The following is a 20,671-nucleotide window of genomic DNA, read 5'->3' as shown; positions in this document are numbered from 1 at the left end:
GAAGGACACTGAGACAACTGTCCCAACTGGAGGAGACCAAGGACACGCGGCGACTGAATGCAACGTGGATGCTGGCCTGGATCCTGGACCAGGCCAAGGATGTGGGTGGGAAAAATCTGGGTGAAATCCAAATACAGTCTGCAGGTTGGGAGATGGTAACGTATCAGTGCCAACTTCCAGGCTCTGAGGCTTCTACTATGGTTATGTAAGTTGCTAGCATCAGGGAAAGGTAGTGAAGGGTTTATGAGTCCTCGTGCACCAATTTTTAAAACTTTGTTGTAAATCTAAAATCATTTCAAAATAAGAAGTGAAAAAGAATTCTTGCCAAAAATACAGCACCTCACTAATCACGAGAAAGCATCAGAGGACTCAGAGTCATGAATGACGAGACAGATGAACTGTCAGGGGTCTGGGGAGCCCAGGGAGACATGGCAACTGCACGCAACGTGGGGCCTGGACCCTGGACCAAAGAACATGAGGGGAGCCGGCCACTGCGCGTCTGTCTGCAGACTAACCCCAGCACAGCATCAGGGTGCACCTGTTGGCTCTAGCAGAGGAATCACAGACTACCGAGGTATTGGCCTGAGGGGAAGCCGAGGAGAGGGTATATGAGAACGTCCGTACGATTTGTGCAGATTTTTGTAAACCTAAGATGATTTCAAAGGAAAGGAAACCCCTGACGTTACAAACGGCAGAACATGAGGAAGTGGGGAGCAATCCTGTCGGCAGCGCCCCAGCAGAAGCAGCACTGCAAAGCTCTCCCCGAGGCCCCCGAGCACTGTGTGACTGGGGCTGGTTCCACGTGGAGGCTAATACTCTGTGCCGAGGAGGCCGGTGCAGAGAAGGAAGGCCTGTTCAAAAGGAAAGCGCACCGACCTGGCCTGTGGCTTGTAGCTGCTGAGGATCTGGTAGGCTCTGAGGAGGTCCAGCTTGCCGTGGCCTTGCTCAAACATATTCACGCCGGGCAGCCTCCGGGCTGCTGCAATCAGGGCCTGCTTCATGCTGGCCGGGTTCACCAGCTCCCGTCTCTGGACTGTGCTGGGGGCAAATACCATATTCGCTCATTTTCTCTCAGCAACAGAATGAAAACCAGACTATCCCTACCCTGTTCATGCGCAGTCATGTGACCTCCAATCTTGATCTGTATCTAACAGGAGCTTCTTCGGTAAAACTCATGCAAGATGCGAACGAACGTGCTCGTTTCTGCACCTGCCTAGGGACTGACCACTCATCAGCCTTCCGCGTGGCTTGTGAGAACACGGACTCTTGGGCTAGCGCCTGCTTTTACTAAATCGATCGGGAAAACACATCTTCCCACTAACTTAACAGTCGACCTCAGAGGTTGCAGGAGACAAGAAGAGGTAGGAGTTACAGGCTCCGGACACGTGGACGCAGCCCGGCCGGGAGAAGGGAAGGATCGAGGTGGGTCCTGCGGGGACTCGAGGCAGCGTGGCCAAGAGGCCCAGCCTCGGAGTGAGGCCCACTGCGTCCAAGTGCTTGTTTTGTTTGGAGGCCTGTGTGTGACGCGTCACCCCGGTCGGACAGGCCTGGTAGAGGGCTCATCACTGGAACGCAGCTGGACTCGGGCAGCGGCGCCCAGACATTCCCACTTGCTGTAGAACACCAGCATTAAAACACGCATTTCTGCGTATCTACGTATTATAAATACAAGTCAATTTTACGCCCCTAAATGCAGGGGAGAAAATCCAGTAAACAGTAAGGAAAACCTGACTCTACTAAGTTGCTAAATATTTTTCTACGATGATGGGTGGTCGTGGAGTGTAGGTGGACCTTTTCTAATAGGTCTAGACAGGAGATCCGACTTCAGGAGGAGTGAGGGGAGGAAAGTGGCAGCAAGTCTTACTGGCAGAAAAAAAGAATTGCTCACAGCTCAGCCCCCCTCCCGCCGACAGCGCAAGACCAGGCTCAGGCTCTGGCTCCTCGCCGGGCTCTAAGGCTGGAAACGAAGAAGCGCTTCTCTGCCACTCGGCATCTGTTATGAGCTCCTCCTCACACCATAAAAGCACTTCTGACCCACCACAGAGGCATTTTACCTGCTGCAGGGAGAAGAGGAAAGCAAAAGCTTCCTCACCACTGAAAACGTCTGTACATAGAGAAGCCGCTTGGCTGGGCACGGAAGACACAATGGCCTCCCCTCCTCACTCCTCTGACAGCAGGAGGCTTGACGGGCTCATCTAACGCCCACAAGAACCATCTAAGAAAGAACGGACTCCTGCCTCTTCTGTAGAGATGGGGTGAGGCCCCGGGATGTGCTCTACCTACAGCCAAGCTGGTGACAAGCAAGACTCAGCTCCTGGTCCCCTGACGCCACCTCCTCCCAGCTGGGCCACACTCACCTCACCAGCAAGGTGACAGCACCTGCCACCACTGGGGAAGCCACGCTGGTCCCCGAGAGCGCCCGGCACCCGCCTTTCACGCCGGAGCCCCTCACTCCAGCGCCGTAGGTGACAATGTCAGGCTTCATGCGGCCATAGCCTCCTGGCAGCTCCTGTAAACAAAAGCAGGGTGGTCTCTACCACGGCACATACACTGGCACATGGCCACGCGCAGTTATGAGGGGATAAAACCAGAACAGGAATGTGGGTCAGCTAAACACACTGTAACCTCAGTGCGATGCTGGTTTTCATCTGAAATTCACTGCAATTCAGAAGAAGCTTAAATGACAGTATACAAAATAAAATTATTTTTGGTGCGTTTTGTAATGACCAGCATGACAGTAATGCCATAAAGCGTTTTAAAAGTGAATATTTTAAATTTTGCTAACATGCAAGGCTGAAAACTGGAAACTGATTTATTTCTAGATAATTTTAAAATTAGAAATATGCTAGAAAAATCAGAAAATAAAAATTAGAAATTAGGAAAAAAAAAAAGAAACATTTTCCTTTACAAGAAAAAAAGTACGTGATATGACTGGATATTTCAATCTTTCACCAGAGGGGAAAGAATGACTTAGAAGAGTGAGTATATAACCATACAAATAACCTGGGATAAGAGTTTAACTGAGAACTCTCTTAAGCTTCCCAGAAACTGGGGCAAAGTGAGAATTACAATAGGAGTTATATTCTGTAAGAAAGAAGTACACCAATCTGAAGTGACAAAATCCTTCCCGGCAACCAAGCATAAATGGACCCTGGAGCCTCACACGCGGGACACTGAGCAAAGACGCCTTCACCTGCAGCCCCACAGGTAATTCAGGAACGTTTCTCAAAATGCCGTCAAAACACAGGCCTCGATAAAGGCCGAGGACATGGCAGGGGGGTCGGAGCAGCAGGGGGACGCGGAGGGCAGGTCAGGGTCCCCAAGTGCCGCCCGAGGGAGCGACCCCAGCTCTGCTCAGATGGGAGGAGTCGGCCACATAATTACAGCTCACGCAGCTGAACTAATTACCTTGCTAGAGTCGTTTCAATTTTGTCCAGCTAAATGCAATCATTCCCACGTTAGGGAGCTGATATTCAGCCATGCTCACTGGCTTCTCCTGCTTCCCAAGGCCAAAAAAAATCATCCCACCCAGCACGGAGGACTGCTGGCCCTCCTCCTACCAGTTAGGACCAGTGCACATGAATCCAACCGACCTAAATGACGAGTTACTCAGAAACAAGTTAAAAAGAAGTGGACCCGGGAAACAGTGAGAACCGGCACCTGCCCGCTGGGCCACAGGGACACGGCAGGGAAGGCGCTAGAGCGTGTCCTCGTGGCGGGCTGCCTCCAGGCTGCTTTTCTCTCCGTGCTCACAGACAGCCCCGAGGCCCTTGCACGCGGCTCCCGCGGGCACGCCGGACAAAAGGAGCAGCGCCTACCCAGGTGGTCATTCCCCGCGATGAGAAGCGGGCGATGTTGTCCTCAAAGTCAATGCCGCCCACTCCGATCACATCCATCTGATCAGCAGGGTTATTCAGAGTGCTGTAGCGAGGCAAGAAAAAGACACAAAAGGCGGGGGGAGAGGAACCACTCTAAGTGAGAGAGTCAAACAAGGGCAAGCAGCCCCGGGACGGCCGGAGCCCACAGCAGCTCTCCCGCGGCGAGGCGCGTGCGGCTGGGAGGGCCCGGCCCGGCACTGCCACCTCTGCCGGCCCGGTGGTCTCCCCACACCTGAGACGCCCTCTCCTCCTCTCCCTCTCTCCTCCCCTCCCTCCCTCCTCCCTGTCAACTTATCGCCCTCCGGCCCAAGACTCTCTTCTGCCCTCACTACTGCCAGGCGTGCAGGAGTCCCCTTCCTCCGAGCTTCACGAGACTGGCCACGACCAGCCCCGTCACCTGCGTACACGTCCGTACACCACTTCCCAACTGCTGCGAGCGCAGCCCCCCCGAGCTCGGTCCCCGGCTTCTCTGGGAAGGAACTACAGCCACACACGTGCACCTGCCACCGTCAGAAAGTGCAAGTTCTCCCCGGGTCTCGGGTAGGTGTCTCCCTTCCTCATGGGAACCGTGGGGACCACTCATCTCTCCGTAACCCCGGGCTCCTCAGCGGGAAGGCACGGATGCGCGTGAAAAAGCATGTGTTTCTCCCCTGCACTTCAAGGGCGCTAGATCCGCAATGACACGAACATTTAAACTACGGCGTCAAGATGTAAGTCAAGATGAACTATTTGACAGTATGAAACAACCACTTACGGAACTGCACTTCCCAGCTTTATCTATTTCCGCTCCACCACCACAACATGGACTCCTGAACCACAACTGAATCCGAGCAGCTGAAGCGACAGCAGCAGCAAGATACTACTGTTTCAACCACACGGGGCCGACCCTAGCATCACCTCCTTAGCTTACCCACCACCAGCATGCTACCAGCTGGTTGTTCAGAAGCACCAACAGTGATTTGTTAATCGGCTGACAGTAAAAGTTTACAAATTTCTATGACATCAAAGAGCAGAGATTAGAACAGAAGTCACTGGCAGTATTTCCCACTGAAGTTGATAGCAAAAACACCAGCTCCCACCCTGCCTCTACCTGCCAGTCCCTATACTTTACACCCTTAAAATCAGGGGAAAGCATCAGAAAATCTTTGTTGGTGCTGAGAAGGGGGAAGTGCAGCTGCAGACTCCTTGGCACCATGAAATCTAAGCATCGAGGGTGCCGGACCCCAGAGAGCTCCCAGAAGGGGTACCCGTGGGGACACGTCGGGCAGCGTCACGCCTCCGATAAATAACCGGGCTCTTCAAGTGCACGACTGTCACGTGACCAGCCCTATCCGAGGCCCCGCAGTGAGCCACACCCGTTCAGGCTGTGGCACCGTGACCACGTGCCACCCCCAGCCTACCCAGCAGCTGGCGGACACCAGATGCTGTGAGGCTCTGTGGGCAGACATGAGTCCGACACCGGGGCTTCCTCTCCCGAGATGCCCCTGACACACTAAACACGAGCAGCTCTTTGATTAGAAGCCCTCACGTGGACCGCCCACAGAAGTCACAGGATTTCAGAAGAGTGACCAGTGTGTGCAAAGCAGTCAGGATGGCACGTGGAAGAGCTGGTGTGAACGGAAAGGCAGGCTTGCGGCAGCGGGGGAGGGGGGGGGCGGTCAGCAGCAGGATCAGGTGACGGAGACCGAGAGGAACACGGTTTCCCCAGGGAGACCCGAGGAGGAGCCTGCTCTGAGGAAGAGTGCACGAGGGAGTGGGAAGTGTTTACCGGGACACAGCCACGCCCATTCGTCTACCCATCCATGCTGCCTTCGCACTACAAGGGCAGGCGAGTAGGGGCAACATACCATGTGGCCCACAACGACTCCACTAGTTACTACCTGATCCTTTACAGAAAATGTTTGCCAGCTCCAGGCTAGACTACTGAAGACCTTGAAAACCAAGGAGAAAAGTTTAGATCTGATCAGGCAATAACGATCCACTGCAGATCCTTAGTTAAAGAAACTGCTAGACTCTGTTTTAACAACAGAAACACAGAAAAACGGAAGAGAAAGGAACAGCTACCACTCACAGAGGCTCCGTGTTCGCGGTGCTCTCCCTCGGCTGGCTCATTTTATCCTCATCCTCACAGCCACCAACCCGGGCGGGTCTCGTGCCCTCCAGAGCCAGGCGAGGGGGCCAGGGCTCGGAGAAGCAAAGGTCCCACAGCCCAAGGGCAGGTCAAACTTGCCTGGCTCCGTCCCCGCACCCTCCCCTCCACCCCACATCCCCCATGAAGGGAGAGCTGGGCTGGGGAAGACTGGAGGCAAGAGGATGGGCGGGGGAACTGACAGATAACCTGGGGATGCTGAGCTGCGGTGGGCTGGCCTGGAGCGGGGACGTCAGAAGTGGGGGGAGGGACAAATGGAGAAGCGTTAGAAAGAGAAGACATGGAAACTGGGTGAGGTTACTAAGTAACTGGTGCTTTTCGTGGCAGAACTATAGCTGGGACGTGTTTACACCACTTACGCCTGTGAGTCACAACACACATGACTGAGGACCCAGCCAGATCCCCAACCGTGGAGCCCTACAAGGAGATGGGATCGCTGACAGAACAGCTCTTAGGCTGGAACCACGACTGCGCATGTGCACGGGTTGTGACTTATAGAATCGTAATTTCACAGAGTCCAGCCTAATCCCCACCCTGGATGAGCTCAGTCAGCGCTCAAGACGGCCTGCTCTGCCCCAGCAGCACGGCCAGGGTGTCCCTGAAGACAGGGCACGTGCTCCTGAAGGCACAAGCAAACGGCCATGCCAGGCGGCTCTCCTGGATCAGGGCACGCCGGGCAGGCTCCGTATGTTCTCTCCTTCCTGTGCAGTTACTTTAAGCCCTCTGCCACGGCACTGAATCACACACGTCCCGGGAGCCTGGTAAAGTGGGGTGACAGACATCCCACCGCAGAAGTGATTCAGCACAAGAGGTTATTTATATTATCTACAGAATAAAAACTGGAGGTGTAAGCAGAAAGAAAATTGGGATCACTAACCAGACAAAAGCTTACTACTGCCTGTGATTCAGTGACTGATGTCCCGCATCTCAAGCCACTTTAATACACCATAACCCGGCACAAAGGGACATTTCTGTGACACTGTTCTCTGCTCCCTCCCTATCTGATCCTTCTCCTCAGTCCCCCAAACACGGTGTCTGTTACGCCACCCTGCACTTTCTCCTCATATTAGTCTCATCGTATCTGTACCTTATTTTTCCTAAAAGGCAGGCACCTCAACTTATCTACCTCTTTACCCTGTGCCTTGTGCACACTGGGTCTCAATAAATACGGTAGAATCCATTTATTTCTAACAGATTTACTTTCCTGATTGATTTTGGGTTGGGGGTAAAAAGAGTAGAATAAAAACTTTAGGCCTCCAAATTGCTATTTCCAGCAAAGTTAAAAACACAAAAAATTAAACAAAATCGGCCTTGAGTTGGCAACTGCTGGAGTGAGTGGGCACATGAGATTCATTACAAAGTCTTTTGTATGTGCTGAAAATATCCACAATACAAAGTTTTAGACAGGTATAAACAGGTATAGCAAGATACAGAGACAGACAAACAACAGGTTTTCAGTTATTTCAAGGAAAAAAATACCTCTAAGGTTATTCCTATCAGGGGTACTTACCCATAAAGAGGCCCGTCATTGCCGATAGCAGAAACCATGATGACGTTGTTAGCTGTTAATTCCCACACCTACAAAATTAACAAGCATTTATTTATGAAAGTACACCACTCTTTTTTTTTTTTTTTTGCAGTACACGGGCCTCTCACTGCTGTGGCCTCTCCCGTTGTGGAGCACAGGCTCTGGACGCGCAGGCTCAGCGCCCATGGCTCACGGGCCCAGCCGCTCCACGGCATGTGGGATCTTCCCAGACCGGGGCAAGAACCCGCGTCCCCTGCCTTGGCAGGCGGACTCTCAATCACTGCGCCACCAGAGAAGCCCCACCACTCTTAATCAATATATAATTGTTCAAAAATAACCACAACTTCCAAAAACAGAACTAAAAAAAGAAGGTATTCCCCTGAAAGCGCAACACCAGGCCAGTACAGACGTGGTATGGCTGGCAGTCAGAATGTCCAGAGACGATAGACTCCAGGACACAGATCCACGCACACAGAGCAGACCCGGGCTTTCCAGGAACGCCCAGAAAAGACAGGCCGTGTGCTCAGGTGAGAGGAAGCAACACAGCACCCTGTGCTGCTTCCCACACAAGTCACCATGGCTCACGTCCTCACAGAGTGGTCACCATGTGGGCGACTAGCCACCAGCACACTAGACACGAAGCAAAGCGGGGCGCAAGGCAGAGCAGGAGTCGTCACCAAACGCCTCGTCCTCCGCACAGCGGCAGGACCAACCTTGTCGACGAACGGGTGGTCCATGAAGTCGGGGCCCCCGATGCTCAGGTTCAGCACATCGATCTTCTTCAGGATGGCGTAGTTGAAGGCGTCCAGGAACCAGGACGTGTAGGAGACCTGGCCCATTTTTAAAACAGTCCTTTAGGTGTTTCAGTGGAAGTCTCCAAATGCTAGATTCTCAGCAGCATGAAGTATTCACTTAAACTTCAGAAACAGATCCCAAGAACAACAAATGCTCTGCGATGTAAACTACTACACCCAGAGCTTCCAATCCTTGGGGCTGGACTCTGGGGAGAGGCAAGGTTCCCAGGGTCCTGTCCCGCCCGGCCTCACGTCCAGCGCCTTCCTGACCTTACAGCCTGCCTGCCCAGGGAAGACCTCAAACTTCTAACTGCCCCTCTTATAAAAGGACTTGTCCTAAGACACGTCTATTCAGTTAAGTGTTTCTAAATAGTTTATTTGTCTAATATTGTCTAATATTCTTTATTCCTAAATAGACTGAAGAATAAATGGTATCAATGAAAGTTATTTCACAGAATTACTTCTGATAGTTATTATTTCTCTCATAGTTTCCTTACAAAAGTTAAATTTCTTTGTGTATCGCCATTCATGTGTTTTGTAAGGTACAAAGTTAAACTTAGAGTAAAAAACAATAGATGACAGAAAACAATAAAATAAGCGCTGGAGGGAATGAAAAGACTTTCAATCCAGAATTCTATATTCAGTGAAAATAGTTTTTTGAGAATAAAGATGAAATAAAGATATTTTCAGATAACTAAAGCTGGGAGAAGTCATAGCTACTAGACTGCATTGCAAGCAATACTAAAAGCATCTCTTCATGCTGAAAGGAAATTACGTGATGTGGAAACTTAGATCTACAGGTAGAAATAAAGAGCGCTGGAAACTGAAAATATGTGAATAAATACAAAATGTTAAAAAAAAAACCTTACAGTGAAAAAAGAATCAACATAATGATTAAGAATTATGTTTTTTAAAGGCTTTTAAAAATAAAACATTGTATTTGCTTGAATGTGCAAAAGAAATTCTAGGAGTGGGTATGTGAAAAAAAGAAACTACCACATAGGGAACATGGGGAAGTAAAGGTGAGAACCTGTCGGACGGGGACAGGGTTGGGAGAAGTATCCCTGTGTTGCCTTTTGATGTTTTTGAACTATGTATTACCTATGCAAAAATTAAATTTTAACAGTTAATAAATACTAGGACCCTCCCTTTTTTCAGTAACGTTTCCAAATGCAGAGTGAGGGAACAAGCTTCCAAATCCACGTTACCCAACAGGACACTGCGTGCTGGGCACAGAGGCTACCCTCAAGGCGGTCAGTCCAGCAGGGGCAGCAAACACACAGACACGGGGTTGTTCTCTCCAGCACAAGAAGTGTGCCCGAGACATGGTGGACAGGAACCCTGGGCCGGCCGGCGGGACAGGAGAAATGGGAGGTCAAGGAATGCCCTCGGAGCAGGGTCTTTGGGGTTCCAGTGAGGCCGATGAAGGGGGCGGTGGGAGCAGGGCAAAGCCGCCCCGCGGAGGGACGGGAGGGACAGCACGGCACACGGGGACGCCGGCCGCAGCTCAGCATCGCAGGCGTGTGCTGCTCTTGAAGCAGCACGTTTTCTAGAGTTTTGACTTTTCACATTTTAGTATCAACCCTTTACGTCTCAGGGGTCCTCAAAACACCTACCTGGTTGTTGGTAAAGACCCTGAAAATATGAAGTTCTGCATCCGGAGCAAACCCCTGGCACTCCCTCATGCTGGCTATCACACCCGCCACGAACGTGCCATGGCCCAGCCCTGTTGTCCAAAAGGAAAAAGGCACGAAACACAGCTGATACGACGTGTGCCAAGATGCAGCATTTCAAACGAGCTCATTCTCCGAGCCCGAGACACAGACTCCCCAGCACCTCTCCGGCCTCGCCAGCCCCACCTCGGGGGGCAGCCACTCCTGCTCTCCCCCCAAAAAGGAGGTTCCCTTCCACCAGGCGTCCCTCTCTCCTCACTCACCTCCCGACCTACTCTGAAAAGCTTCTGCCAAAAGGCACAAAACAACTTGGGTCTGCCTGAGTAACTGTTGTACACGGACTGTTTAAGCATCTACACTGAAAAATACCCTCTCAGCTGATAAAACGGAGGATGGGAGTGATGCGAAGACCGCCGGTGACCAGAAAACACCCCCTCAGGTTCTCAGGACATCAGCCACCCACCGTCGTCCAGGGTTCGCTCGTTGGTCCAGTTGGTTCTCTCCTTCACGTTTTTGAAGTGGGGATGCTTCTCACTCAGCCCGGTGTCAAAAACGGCAACCCTTACGTTAGCACCTTATGCCAAAAAGAAAGCACAATGGTGTTTGAGAAATCATCGTTTATGAAATACATCCCTCTTTGGGACCCAGAGAGAATGACAGGCGACCCAGGGCCAAAGCCTGCCCAGAGGGCACACAGTAGGCCAGGTGCGAAGGAGAGGAGGGGACAGCAGGGGAATACCATCACCTGCCGCTAAATGAGACCTGAGGACACACAGAAAGTCCCTCCGGACGCCCCTCAACGTCACCGGCTCTCAGGGGGGCGGGGGGACCACCTCTCCCGATCCTCCACCAATGATTGACTTTCCCCTCTGGGCAACTTTCTCCAAGTCTCTACGTCCTCATCTCCTTAGAGAGGCCCATGGGGCCAAGGGCACCACAAAGCACTCACTTCCGGGAGAGCGGGGGCCGCTTCTACTCGCGACCAGGACTCGGTGCTGCTCACTAACGGACAGCGACTCTGCAGAGAGAGGCTGTCCACCACACGCAGGGAAAAGCACACTTTAAGGAGAACCACTGTATTGCACACTTTTCTATGATAACAAGTCTACTTCAGATACTGGCCAAAAGCCATCTGTTGCGATGGGAAACATGACTCATGCTGTTAGATCAAGGAATTCTAGAAAACACGTAGGAAAAAATACAAGATACTCACTGAAAGGCTAACAGAAGTAACAAAGGTAATGTCTTTTTGGTATGAGGGTTGTATTTATGTATCAGTACTACATTAAATAATCAATTACACTGAGATAACCAACAAAGTGTATTGTTTACTTTTTAAAAATGAAGACACAATACTGGAAACCAGCTGGTTTGGGGGGAAGGAAAAATGCTTTTCTGATGATTAGAGAACTTCTGTTTTGTGAAGTTTTCCCCCTAAAAGGATAAACCAAGAAGAGACAATAATTTAATAAAATGTCAGCCCCCCGGGTGTTAAGTCTGAGGCGCGGTAAGGGAAGGTCTTCGGTTCTCTAAGGTAAGGGTCTCTAAGGCAAGGAGAAATGGAAAGACACCGAGACCAACTGTGACGTATGAGGCGCCAGAGACGTGGGCTGATATTTAGGGTCCAAACCTCCACATTCGTTAAAACAGGAATCTTCTGCCCGGATGTATCAGCAAGAAAAAAAATCTGATGGGTCGTGAGTTTTATTTCCCAGGGTATGGTCGTTACTATCGTTTCCTGTTCCGAAACAAAAGGTAACAACCTCGACAGTCAATCACTTAGCCATGCCGAACCCAGGGCACCACACAGGAGGGACGTGCTCCATTTCACGAGACTGCCCAAATCGAGGTAACTATCTCTGGATTTGATCTCATTCCCTGGGAAATTACAGAGCTCTGCTGGACTGCCAGTCAGCTCTGGCAGGGGCAGTGCTGTGTCTGTTCACGTGTGTCAACAGGAAAGAAACACTCCACAATCTACTCCTTGTAACCTCAGAAACAGTACAGGGAAATAAGACACAAAAAGTGAACAGGACTAAACAATTAGAAAAGCCACAGAAACAGACGCCCCCCACAACAGGAGCCAGAGACGAGGGGCAGCTGACTGCGTCCAGCTCAACCCGCAGAAGGACAGACCCGTGAGGCCCTGGAGGGGAGGCCACCCCGGCTGACAGGCCCACCTGTGTAGCCCATCTGCCACAGCACGTCGGCCTGCAGCGTCTGGGCGACCTGGCGCGGGATGGCCCTGAGCAGCCGTCTGCTCGAGTGTCTCCCGGTGGCGTGCCAGAAACCCGAGCCCAGGGAGAGGCTGGCCCTGCGCAGGGGGCGGGACGACTGCCACTTCTGGCTCCAGCGGGTCTCGTTGCAGGGCGCGGCGGGGTCAGCTGCAGCCACGGGAGAGAAAGATCAGAAACGCAGGGGACACGTACCTGTCAGGGAAACAGCCACTCCCCCAGTGCAATGACTCCCGTCTGAAATCCCTTCTGCAGGGTGGTGATATTCCCTCCCCTCGGCCAGAAGGAGCTTCTCCACGTGGCTAGAGTCAGAGGATATTACTTAGCCATCACGTTATTCCCAAATAGGTCTTTACCTGGAATTTTCTAACCAATGTAAGGCAGGGAAAGACTGATAAGATAATCATTTCTGAAGAAACAAAGTCAACTGTGATAATAAAACTGAAGAAATGCCTGGTTTTTCATCAGCCACTTATTCCCACTGAACCAGAAGTGTGTGTGTGTCGGGTGGGGAGGGCGGAGTATAAGAAAATGTCCACTAAGCAATGGTGACACTTCACCGTTTACAGTGTGATCCCTGGGACAGGAAAAAGCCGTGTGATCCCAGGACACCTCGCTCTGACCTTTTCCTACTGTGACCCGCCCAACGTCCTCAGCGTGCGTATCTGCTAGAACGTCACCCTTCAAAAAGCAGAACAGAGGGCTCGGGGGATTGCTGGGGGTGATGGGACTGTCTTGTATCTTGATTTTGCTGGTGGGCACCTGACTGCACACTTTTACCACGACTCGCCAAACTGTGCACTAAAAAGCATGGATTTTACTATATGTAAATACTTTTTTTTTTCTTAGTGGAAGAAAAAAGTAGAAGAAATACCACAAGGGTTGTCCCTTTACCTTTCAGAAACCATGCTATAATGAAGAAAAAACCATATGTCACATCCGTTTCTAAAGGGCAAATCTGTAATACCACTGAGGTCCTGTTTCTGAAGCCAATTACTTTAGCTTTCCTTCCAGTCTCACCAGGCTACACCCATGAAAGCACAGGGACCGGGAAAAATATACAGTCATGTCAATTCTATTAAGTAATTATGTGCCCAGTGCAACTGAAATTATTCTATACTGAACCTCCCATGTTGATTCTGTTCCTTTGGTCAACAGCCTGGGCACTAACTGAAGGACAGTATTCGAACTAAGGACGGGTCTGCTGTGCTCTCCTTTCAGCAGACTGGACTGCAACCAAAGGACTGCATTCAACTCCGGCTTCAGTCGTTAAGAGAAAACAGGAAGCATTCAAAGAAAAGCAATTAAAGTGGTGAGGGGACTTGACGCCAGGTCATATTAGTAACCCCTGGAGGAACTGGATATTTTTATTATCCTGGAGAGAAGGAACTGTTAAGGGGGACACCAGCATAGCCTTGAAATACCCTGCAGTGCTGTCTTGGGGAACCCAGGTTAGCTCTGTCTTATGGCCCATGGAGAGAGCAGGGATGGGATCCAGAGCGTAACAGATTCCAACCCCAAATAAAGCAAAGCCTTTGAACAACAGAGCCACAGAAAAAAATGAACTTTTTTTTTTTTTTTTTGGCCGTGCCACGTGGTATTCGGGATCTTAGTTCCCCGACCAGGGATTGAACCCGGGCCCCAGCAGTGAAAGTACGGAGTCCTATCCACTGGACCACCAGGGAATTCCCCAAAAATGAACATTTAATGTCTGCTCACAACAGCCTAAGAAATCTGCTAAGCTCTCTTCACACGCACTACTTCCTTTTACCTTTGTGAGAACTCTGAGGTAGGTGGTATTATCTCCATTTCCTGGATGAGAAGCACTGAAGCTTAAAGAGGCCTTGCTCACCACAGAAGGCCACGGCTAACAAGGAGATACATGCTATTTCCTTAGGGGCTGCCGAGCACAGCACCTGACGACCGAGGTGGAGAGGATACAGAAGGGAACCCCCACCATGAGCCCTACGCTTCCTGTGCTAAAAGCAGCCCTTCTGTGTTTCCCAGAATATTCTGCAGCTCTTTAAGGTAAGATTAAAAAATAAAAAAGGCCGAATTTATATATTTGGCTAAGTGTCCAAGTTTTGGGTTGCTTTTATCTTCCTGGATTGCTCTGAGGTTATTGCTTTTCAAAGACAAAAGGTACCACGAAACGTGGACTAGCAGAGAGAGCTCTGCGAAGCCAGACACCTGAATTCCACAGCTGACGCTCCAACTGGCTGTCACAGGATGCAAATTAGTCAGGCTTGTCCCCTGGGTGTTTTTGAAACCTCAGAGGCTCTCAGGCCTAGTATGCGACAGACAAAAAAAGAAGAGCAAAATTTTCTTTTTCCATCTAATGAAAGAAATGACAATAAACGGTAATGGAACTAGCACTCTGTTGCCCCAGTTTACGTCAAATGGGGGAAAAAAACCCTTTCCTTTGGTAATACATTTGCTTTGGAAAATATTATGCAATAATATGCAACTTGTTATCTGAGGATAAACTTATCTCCACAGGCCCGAGTTGTAAGGACTATAGGAGAGTAAGCCCTGGAGCTGAAAGGGACTCAGCAAATTCCTTCCATCACTGCCCCTGCCCAGCTCCCAGCTTAAACAAGCCCAGCGGAGGCGCGATGATGGTACGCGGTCGGGAGGGTCTGAGAAAAGCAAAATGAAACCCAAGGAAGAGGTGTTTTGCGAGATGCCTTCAAAAATAAAAAACATGCGCTGAAAGAAGCAAAATGCAAATAAAAAGGAGACTCAAAGACACCGTCTTCATTTCAGAGTGTGAAGGGGCGTCAGGGCCTCAAAGCCTGAACGCTTTGAGAGGAACCTGGTGAAAATCACTTCCCACACGACAGACACAACCATCACCCTCTACTGCAAACCTGCATTATTTGTTTCTATCAGAAGCACAAAGTCTCTTTTTGGTTTTTTAAATTCCTGCCAGGAAAACGTTCACGACTGACGAAACTAGATGGAGGGACAGGAATATTCCCTGTACTGCTTTTCATATTCTGCCACGTGTGAATACGCACATCCTCCCCCTATTCCCAGCGCAGCAGAAATGGATACAGACCAGCCCAAGGTCACAGTACTCACACTCTGTATACTTGAGGGAACGAAAGACTTTCCGTTGGGGTGTTACCCGTTTGATGTTTGGATGGTCTTCAAGTGTTAGCAGCCCCGCTTTCTGTTTTTCTTTTATCTGAATCACCTCAAAATCACTAGGGTAGTCACTGGATGGATTGTTTCGAGGTATAATTCTCCAGTTGTCGACTGCACTGCTCTTCAGGGCGCTTGAAATAAATGAATTTCTAGCTTTGGCTGTAAAGTACCCATTGAAAGCCACGATATACTCTGCAATCAATGACCACAAAATAAAAGTGAGAATTTACGTACCTATATTATGACATAAGATTATACTTAATCTAAAACTTCCCTGGTAAAAGAAAGCTTACATATCATAAAACCTAGTAGAAAGAGGAGTAAACGAACAGACTGCTTTAAACACCCTGGATGGCAGCTTCCAGAGCTCTGAGTTAAAACGATGTGGATGAACCCCACGGATCACAGGACACATCACTTCGAATCAGATACCTGGGCTATTTTTCAAAAACCAAACATTAACAGAAATTTGAGTGTACAGCAGAGAAATGCATGCAAGGTTTTCAAACAGGAAGAAGGAATTCAGAGAAGCGAAGGCTCAGTTTTATTTTACTGAAAACAGTAACAAAATGTAGAGCAGATTATGTAAGACTAATTGCTTAGTTATCCACAACTGGTCACATAAACTTTCAGCCCCTCCAAAGTCCCCCCTCACCAGCTACAATGACATCTGTTCCATGGAATCCAGTTTTAGGGAAATAATTCAGAACGTCAATTTACTTCCTTCATATAAGCTGATTATACGGGAAAAACAAACTTCAGCAGAACTAATATCCAAACACTATGCACTCAGCCCATTCGAAATTTATTGTTTTTGGCAAAAGCTGATGTTTACAATAAATCTGAAAAAAACCGCATTGGGGGTGGGGGGAAGTCCCTGACATTTAAAATAATATCATTACCATATTCCACAACTGTTGAGGAGAACTCCACCTTCAAGGTCAGGTGGGAACAGCCAGGGCATGGGGCCTTTTCAAAAGATTTCTTTTCCAGTCTGTCACCCAGATGTTTCTTCCCACAGAGCAAAACCACCAGCAGAAGCAGCCAGATGTGGACAAGCTTCATGGTCATGAGTGAATATGGTCATAAAATCGCATAAATTCAAATCGCACTTTTTTCTTCCTTGATTATAAGTTAATTTTTGTTTCAGCTAAAAGCTGAAACATTACTGATCGGCCATTTTACAGTCTAGTCCAAGGTAAATAAAAGTTAAATTTCATGGCCTTTTGTGGTTTGGCCTGAAAAGAGGCTTTCATTTCTTTCTTCGTTTCTTCTCCATCTTGGGCCTCAGGCTTCGCTCACTCTGGCCCAGACACCTGAGTCCTACGCTCCATCTGCACCACAGAACCAAAGTCCAACAGGGATGAGTGATCACTCCGTGAGCCAGTCTATAAAACAAAGCAAGCGCACAGAGACATGAGCAGTGCGCTGACAGAGCCGGGAGGGTTAGTGATCCCTGCAATTTAGATAAGAGGGTCAAAAAGACACACCAGCTACAAGACGAAATAAATGTATGACACAACCATGGAACATCTTATTATTTTACTTTCATTTAGTTACTCCTCACTTCTTTCAGGGGGAAAAAAAAGTTTTAAGACAGCTTCAAAAATAAAATAGGATAAAATAAATGAGAAAAATAAGGATGACAAATAACCCCAGGAATATTAAGCACACTGGCCCTGAGTACCCAGTACCACGGAGGAGGAGGAACCATGACCCTCTGCCTATGGTCCTTACTACGCCTCTATTTCAGATGCTGTATTTTCCCATCATTTGCAGCTCTTCATTTCCAGGGCATTTCCCCAGTCAGCACTTTAATTCCCGATAAATTTCACCAATTTTTCAGGCAAAAGCTTGGTATACACCCTTACTTTCTGCTGTAAAATCAACACCTGAGAGCAAACTAATTTCCATGCAAGTCATGTACTTACCACCTTCTTTAAGAGACGACATAAATGGTCTAAAATTACTCAAACTATGCCTCTTCAGATTTTGAAATACTTTCTGCCAATTCTATGAAGAGAGCACAGAAGAGTTTTTATTGTCACTAAGTGTATTTTACCTGAAGCCTCAACTTAAAAGATTTTCAACCTGCTGAATATGTTATAAAATCAAATTACCTCTTCACTGGGAGTGACATGAGAGGACAGTTCGTGAGGTAAAAGCTGTTGCCAAAGAAAACTGCTGAGTATTAAACTGCACGTGAGCACGAATACCTTTCAAAGTATCTGAATGGTAAGGAAAATCATAATTCTTCACAATGAAGAACAGAGCAGTGATAAAACAACAACACAGGCTGCAGCACGCCCAGAAAAATCCGTTGCACAGCTCACACCAGAAACATAAATAATCCAGCAGGGGAAAGACAGACCAGTGAGACAGACAGGCCTTCCATTCCTACTTGTTTCTAAAAAGAAAACACGCAGGACAAGGAGTTAGCCCCCTTTCAAGAGAGGGATGTCAGGGTGTTAAACCTATTCTTCCGGCAGAAACTGGTACCTGAGAGCAACAAGGAGTCTGTGGTTTCTGGAACTATTCATGTGTGCTTCTATAAACAGGAAAACACTGATAAAGAAAAGTAAGGGTTTGGGCTTCCCTGGTGGCGCAGTGGTTAAGAATCCGCCTGCCAATGCAGGGGCCACGGGTTCGAGCCCTGGTCCGGGAAGGTCCCACATGCCGCGAAGCAACTAAGCCCATGCGTCACAACTACTGAGCCTGTGCTCTAGAGCCCGTGAGCCACAACTACTGAGCCTGCGCTCTAGAGCCCGTGAGCCACAACTACTGCAGCCCACATGCCTAGAGCCCACGCTCCGCAACAAGAGAAGCCACTGCAATGAGAAGCCCAGACACCACAACGAAGAGTAGCCCCGCTCACCGCAACTAGAGAAAGCCCGCGCGCAGCAACAAAGAGCCAACGCAGCCAAAAAATAAACAAATAAATAAATTTATTAAAGGAAAAGAAAAGTAAAGGGTTAAGAGTATCTAAACAATCTTTGAAGTTCAAAAATTAGGACATTCATTGTTATAATAACAAACGAACCTGAAAAGCAGGCCTATCTCTGCAACTGGAGACCAAGGTTGGTGGAACAGAGTTAATCAGATAGAAATGAAATATTAAAACTTATTTCCATAGCAACATGAAGAACAATGAGAATGCCAGTCATATAAACAAAGAAATTGAAAACAAAGACCAGAACAGAAAGATGGAAGAAAAGCAACAGGGGACACCAACAGTCACTCCGACCTATTTTACAGCAAAGCCGCTTGGGAGTGAGGCCCAAGTCCTTGTTCATACTTGATACCTGCAGCAGTATCACAGAACACAACTATCTGAAGTATATAGCTGACTTAATTATAGTATTACGGGTCAAAGTAGAGAAAGCTAATCACTGGTGATAAGAGCTCTTATGTTCATAGGAAATGAACTTACAGTGAAAAGATTTAAATGGGTCTCAATTAAGGCAATTAAAAAAAATAAAATAAAAACAGAATGCTAAAGAATCTATCACACATCTTTACACTACCAAACGTAAAATAGATAGCTTTAAAAAAAAATCTATGACACATTTGGATTGGATATAACGCAAATATTAGTGAGCCATACTAGTGAGCAAATATTAGACCTAACAAGTTGAGTTACATCAACTTCAATTAAACCTGTTCCAAAATAATTCACACACAGGTAAAGACAGTGAACTTACAATCAGCCTGTGGGGGAGAGATGGCTGATGTTCTCTCACAGCTGAGGGCAGGGGCCTGACTTGAAAAGAAAGAGAAACGGAAAGAAAAGGTCAGGGATTCTGAAATTTTAAAATGACTAAAGTAATCAGTTCTCTTCCAAACAGAAACAGGAAACTTTTTAGGTCTTTGGAAAACAGGACACTGCACGATCGTAAGACAGTCTATCTTAATTTACTCACTACATCGTACAAATTTATGAAGTGCTAACCAAGTTTCAGACATTGCCAGGGGTTACAGAGGAAACACGTGTTGTTAGTAGGTGAGGGACGCAGGCCTCCAGGTGGGAGCCTGCAAGGAGGCCGAGCACAAACGCCAACGGCCAAGCCAAGCGCAGGAAAGGACGACAGCAAAGGAGAGGCACAGGGCCCGCGTGGGGACGGGGGACGGAAGGAGGAGCCTTCGGGAGAGGGGGCGCAGCTGGCTCTGGCCGACTCTACCCCCGCAGGGCTGGAAGCGTGGAAATACGGAAGGAGAAGCGGGGCATCCTGAGCAGAGCTACGTCCCGGCGAGGAAACGCAGGGTGCGCGCAGGAGCAGCCAGTGAGCGGTGCCAGGCTGGAGAGGGTGACAGGGCGGGCGCTGAGGCAGGCACGGGTCTGAACAGCAGGGCCAGCGACAGGCGGAAACAGCCGCTCAGAGCGCCAGCAGAGCGCCCTGCAGAACGGGAACCCCGCGGCGGGGCGGGGGGGGGGGGGCGGGCGAGCGGCTCAGTTCCCTCCTCCGACCCATTTCCCCGGAGCCCCAGAGCCAGGCACTGCTCCGGCCGCCCCGCAGAGCAGTGAGCACAAGACAACCGAAATCTCTGCCTCGTGGAGCGGCCCTTTCGGGGGGAGACAGGTATCACGCACGATGAGGAGAAGACGTGGCATTTAGCTGGTGATAAATGCTGTATTTTGAAAGCAGAAAAAAGAAAGAAGGGGGATGTGACAAGTCAGGCAGAGGGGTGAAGCTGAGACAGAGTGCTGCAGAAGCTTCTGGAAGGGGACTTCTGAGTGAAGACCCGATGGAAGCGGGGCGCTCACCAAGCCCCCTGGGGAAGGGTGCCGCGGGCGCTGGGGAGACAAGGGCAGGAGCCCGAGCGAGGGCACGCCTGGTGTGTGCCAGGAAGAGCAGAGGCCAGGGGCGAGGGAAGGGGACCTCGGAGGGGAGATGAGAGGCCCGTGCCCTAGCGCTGAACGGGCAGGGAAAGCATGAGCAGACCAAAGGAGCCTCACCGGCCGGCTGGAGCTCCGTGTGGAGCGGACACAGGCGGAAGCGGGGAACCCCTGGAAGGCCCCTGTGAAGAGGGTGGCTTGGGCCAGGGAGGGGCAGGGGTGGCGAAGGCAGAGCCGAAAGGCTCCGCTGACGACCAGATGTGGGGCGCGCCCGTGAGGAGGCAGGGACAGCACCAAGGCCTCCGGCCCAACGCCCAGGGCGTCTGCCCCAAACGGGATGGCGAAGGCTGCAGGAAAAGCCGGCTCAGGAAACACGGGCAGGACCTGAGTGCTGTCGGGCGAGCCTGAGAGCCGGGGTGGGGGAGGGGGGG

At 49.7% G+C, this 20,671-nt stretch overlaps 1 protein-coding gene and 1 long non-coding RNA gene across 11 annotated transcripts in view; one reads left to right on the top strand and one right to left on the bottom strand.

The window, feature by feature from the left end:
• Positions 1-20,671, bottom strand: part of MBTPS1 (membrane bound transcription factor peptidase, site 1) — a 50,021-nt gene that overhangs the window by 21,238 nt on the left and 8,112 nt on the right. For 4 of the 10 annotated variants that reach the window (XM_027119137.1, XM_027119143.1, XM_027119145.1 and 1 more), the window contains exons 2-12: positions 17,338-17,419; positions 16,309-16,794; positions 15,341-15,598; positions 12,203-12,406; positions 10,486-10,596; positions 9,966-10,075; positions 8,269-8,385; positions 7,538-7,605; positions 3,819-3,921; positions 2,358-2,509; positions 877-1,038 (exon numbers count right to left, since the gene is read on the bottom strand). In XM_027119137.1, the coding sequence (XP_026974938.1) occupies positions 877-1,038; positions 2,358-2,509; positions 3,819-3,921; positions 7,538-7,605; positions 8,269-8,385; positions 9,966-10,075; positions 10,486-10,596; positions 12,203-12,406; positions 15,341-15,598; positions 16,309-16,477 (1,454 nt within the window). In that variant the 5' untranslated portion in view covers positions 16,478-16,794; positions 17,338-17,419. Of the gene's footprint in view, positions 1-876; positions 1,039-2,357; positions 2,510-3,818; positions 3,922-7,537; positions 7,606-8,268; positions 8,386-9,965; positions 10,076-10,485; positions 10,597-12,202; positions 12,407-15,340; positions 15,599-16,308; positions 16,795-17,337; positions 17,420-17,526; positions 17,635-19,107; positions 19,167-20,671 lie in introns of those variants that run through there. The other 6 variants (XM_027119138.1, XM_027119140.1, XM_027119139.1 and 3 more) reach the window with 6 other exon arrangements.
• Positions 19,188-20,671, top strand: part of LOC113627012 (uncharacterized) — a 2,537-nt gene continuing 1,053 nt past the window's right edge. The window contains exon 1 of the long non-coding RNA XR_003435392.1: positions 19,188-19,983. This is a non-coding gene — a long non-coding RNA (uncharacterized LOC113627012). The remainder of the gene's footprint in view (positions 19,984-20,671) is intronic.

The sequence above is a fragment of the Aethalodelphis obliquidens genome, unplaced genomic scaffold (genome assembly GCF_003676395.1).
Source record: "Aethalodelphis obliquidens isolate GAN/ISIS:26980383/991018 unplaced genomic scaffold, ASM367639v1 scaffold20, whole genome shotgun sequence".
Lineage (NCBI taxonomy): Eukaryota > Metazoa > Chordata > Mammalia > Artiodactyla > Delphinidae > Aethalodelphis > Aethalodelphis obliquidens.
This window is presented reverse-complemented; position numbering and strand designations above follow the sequence as displayed.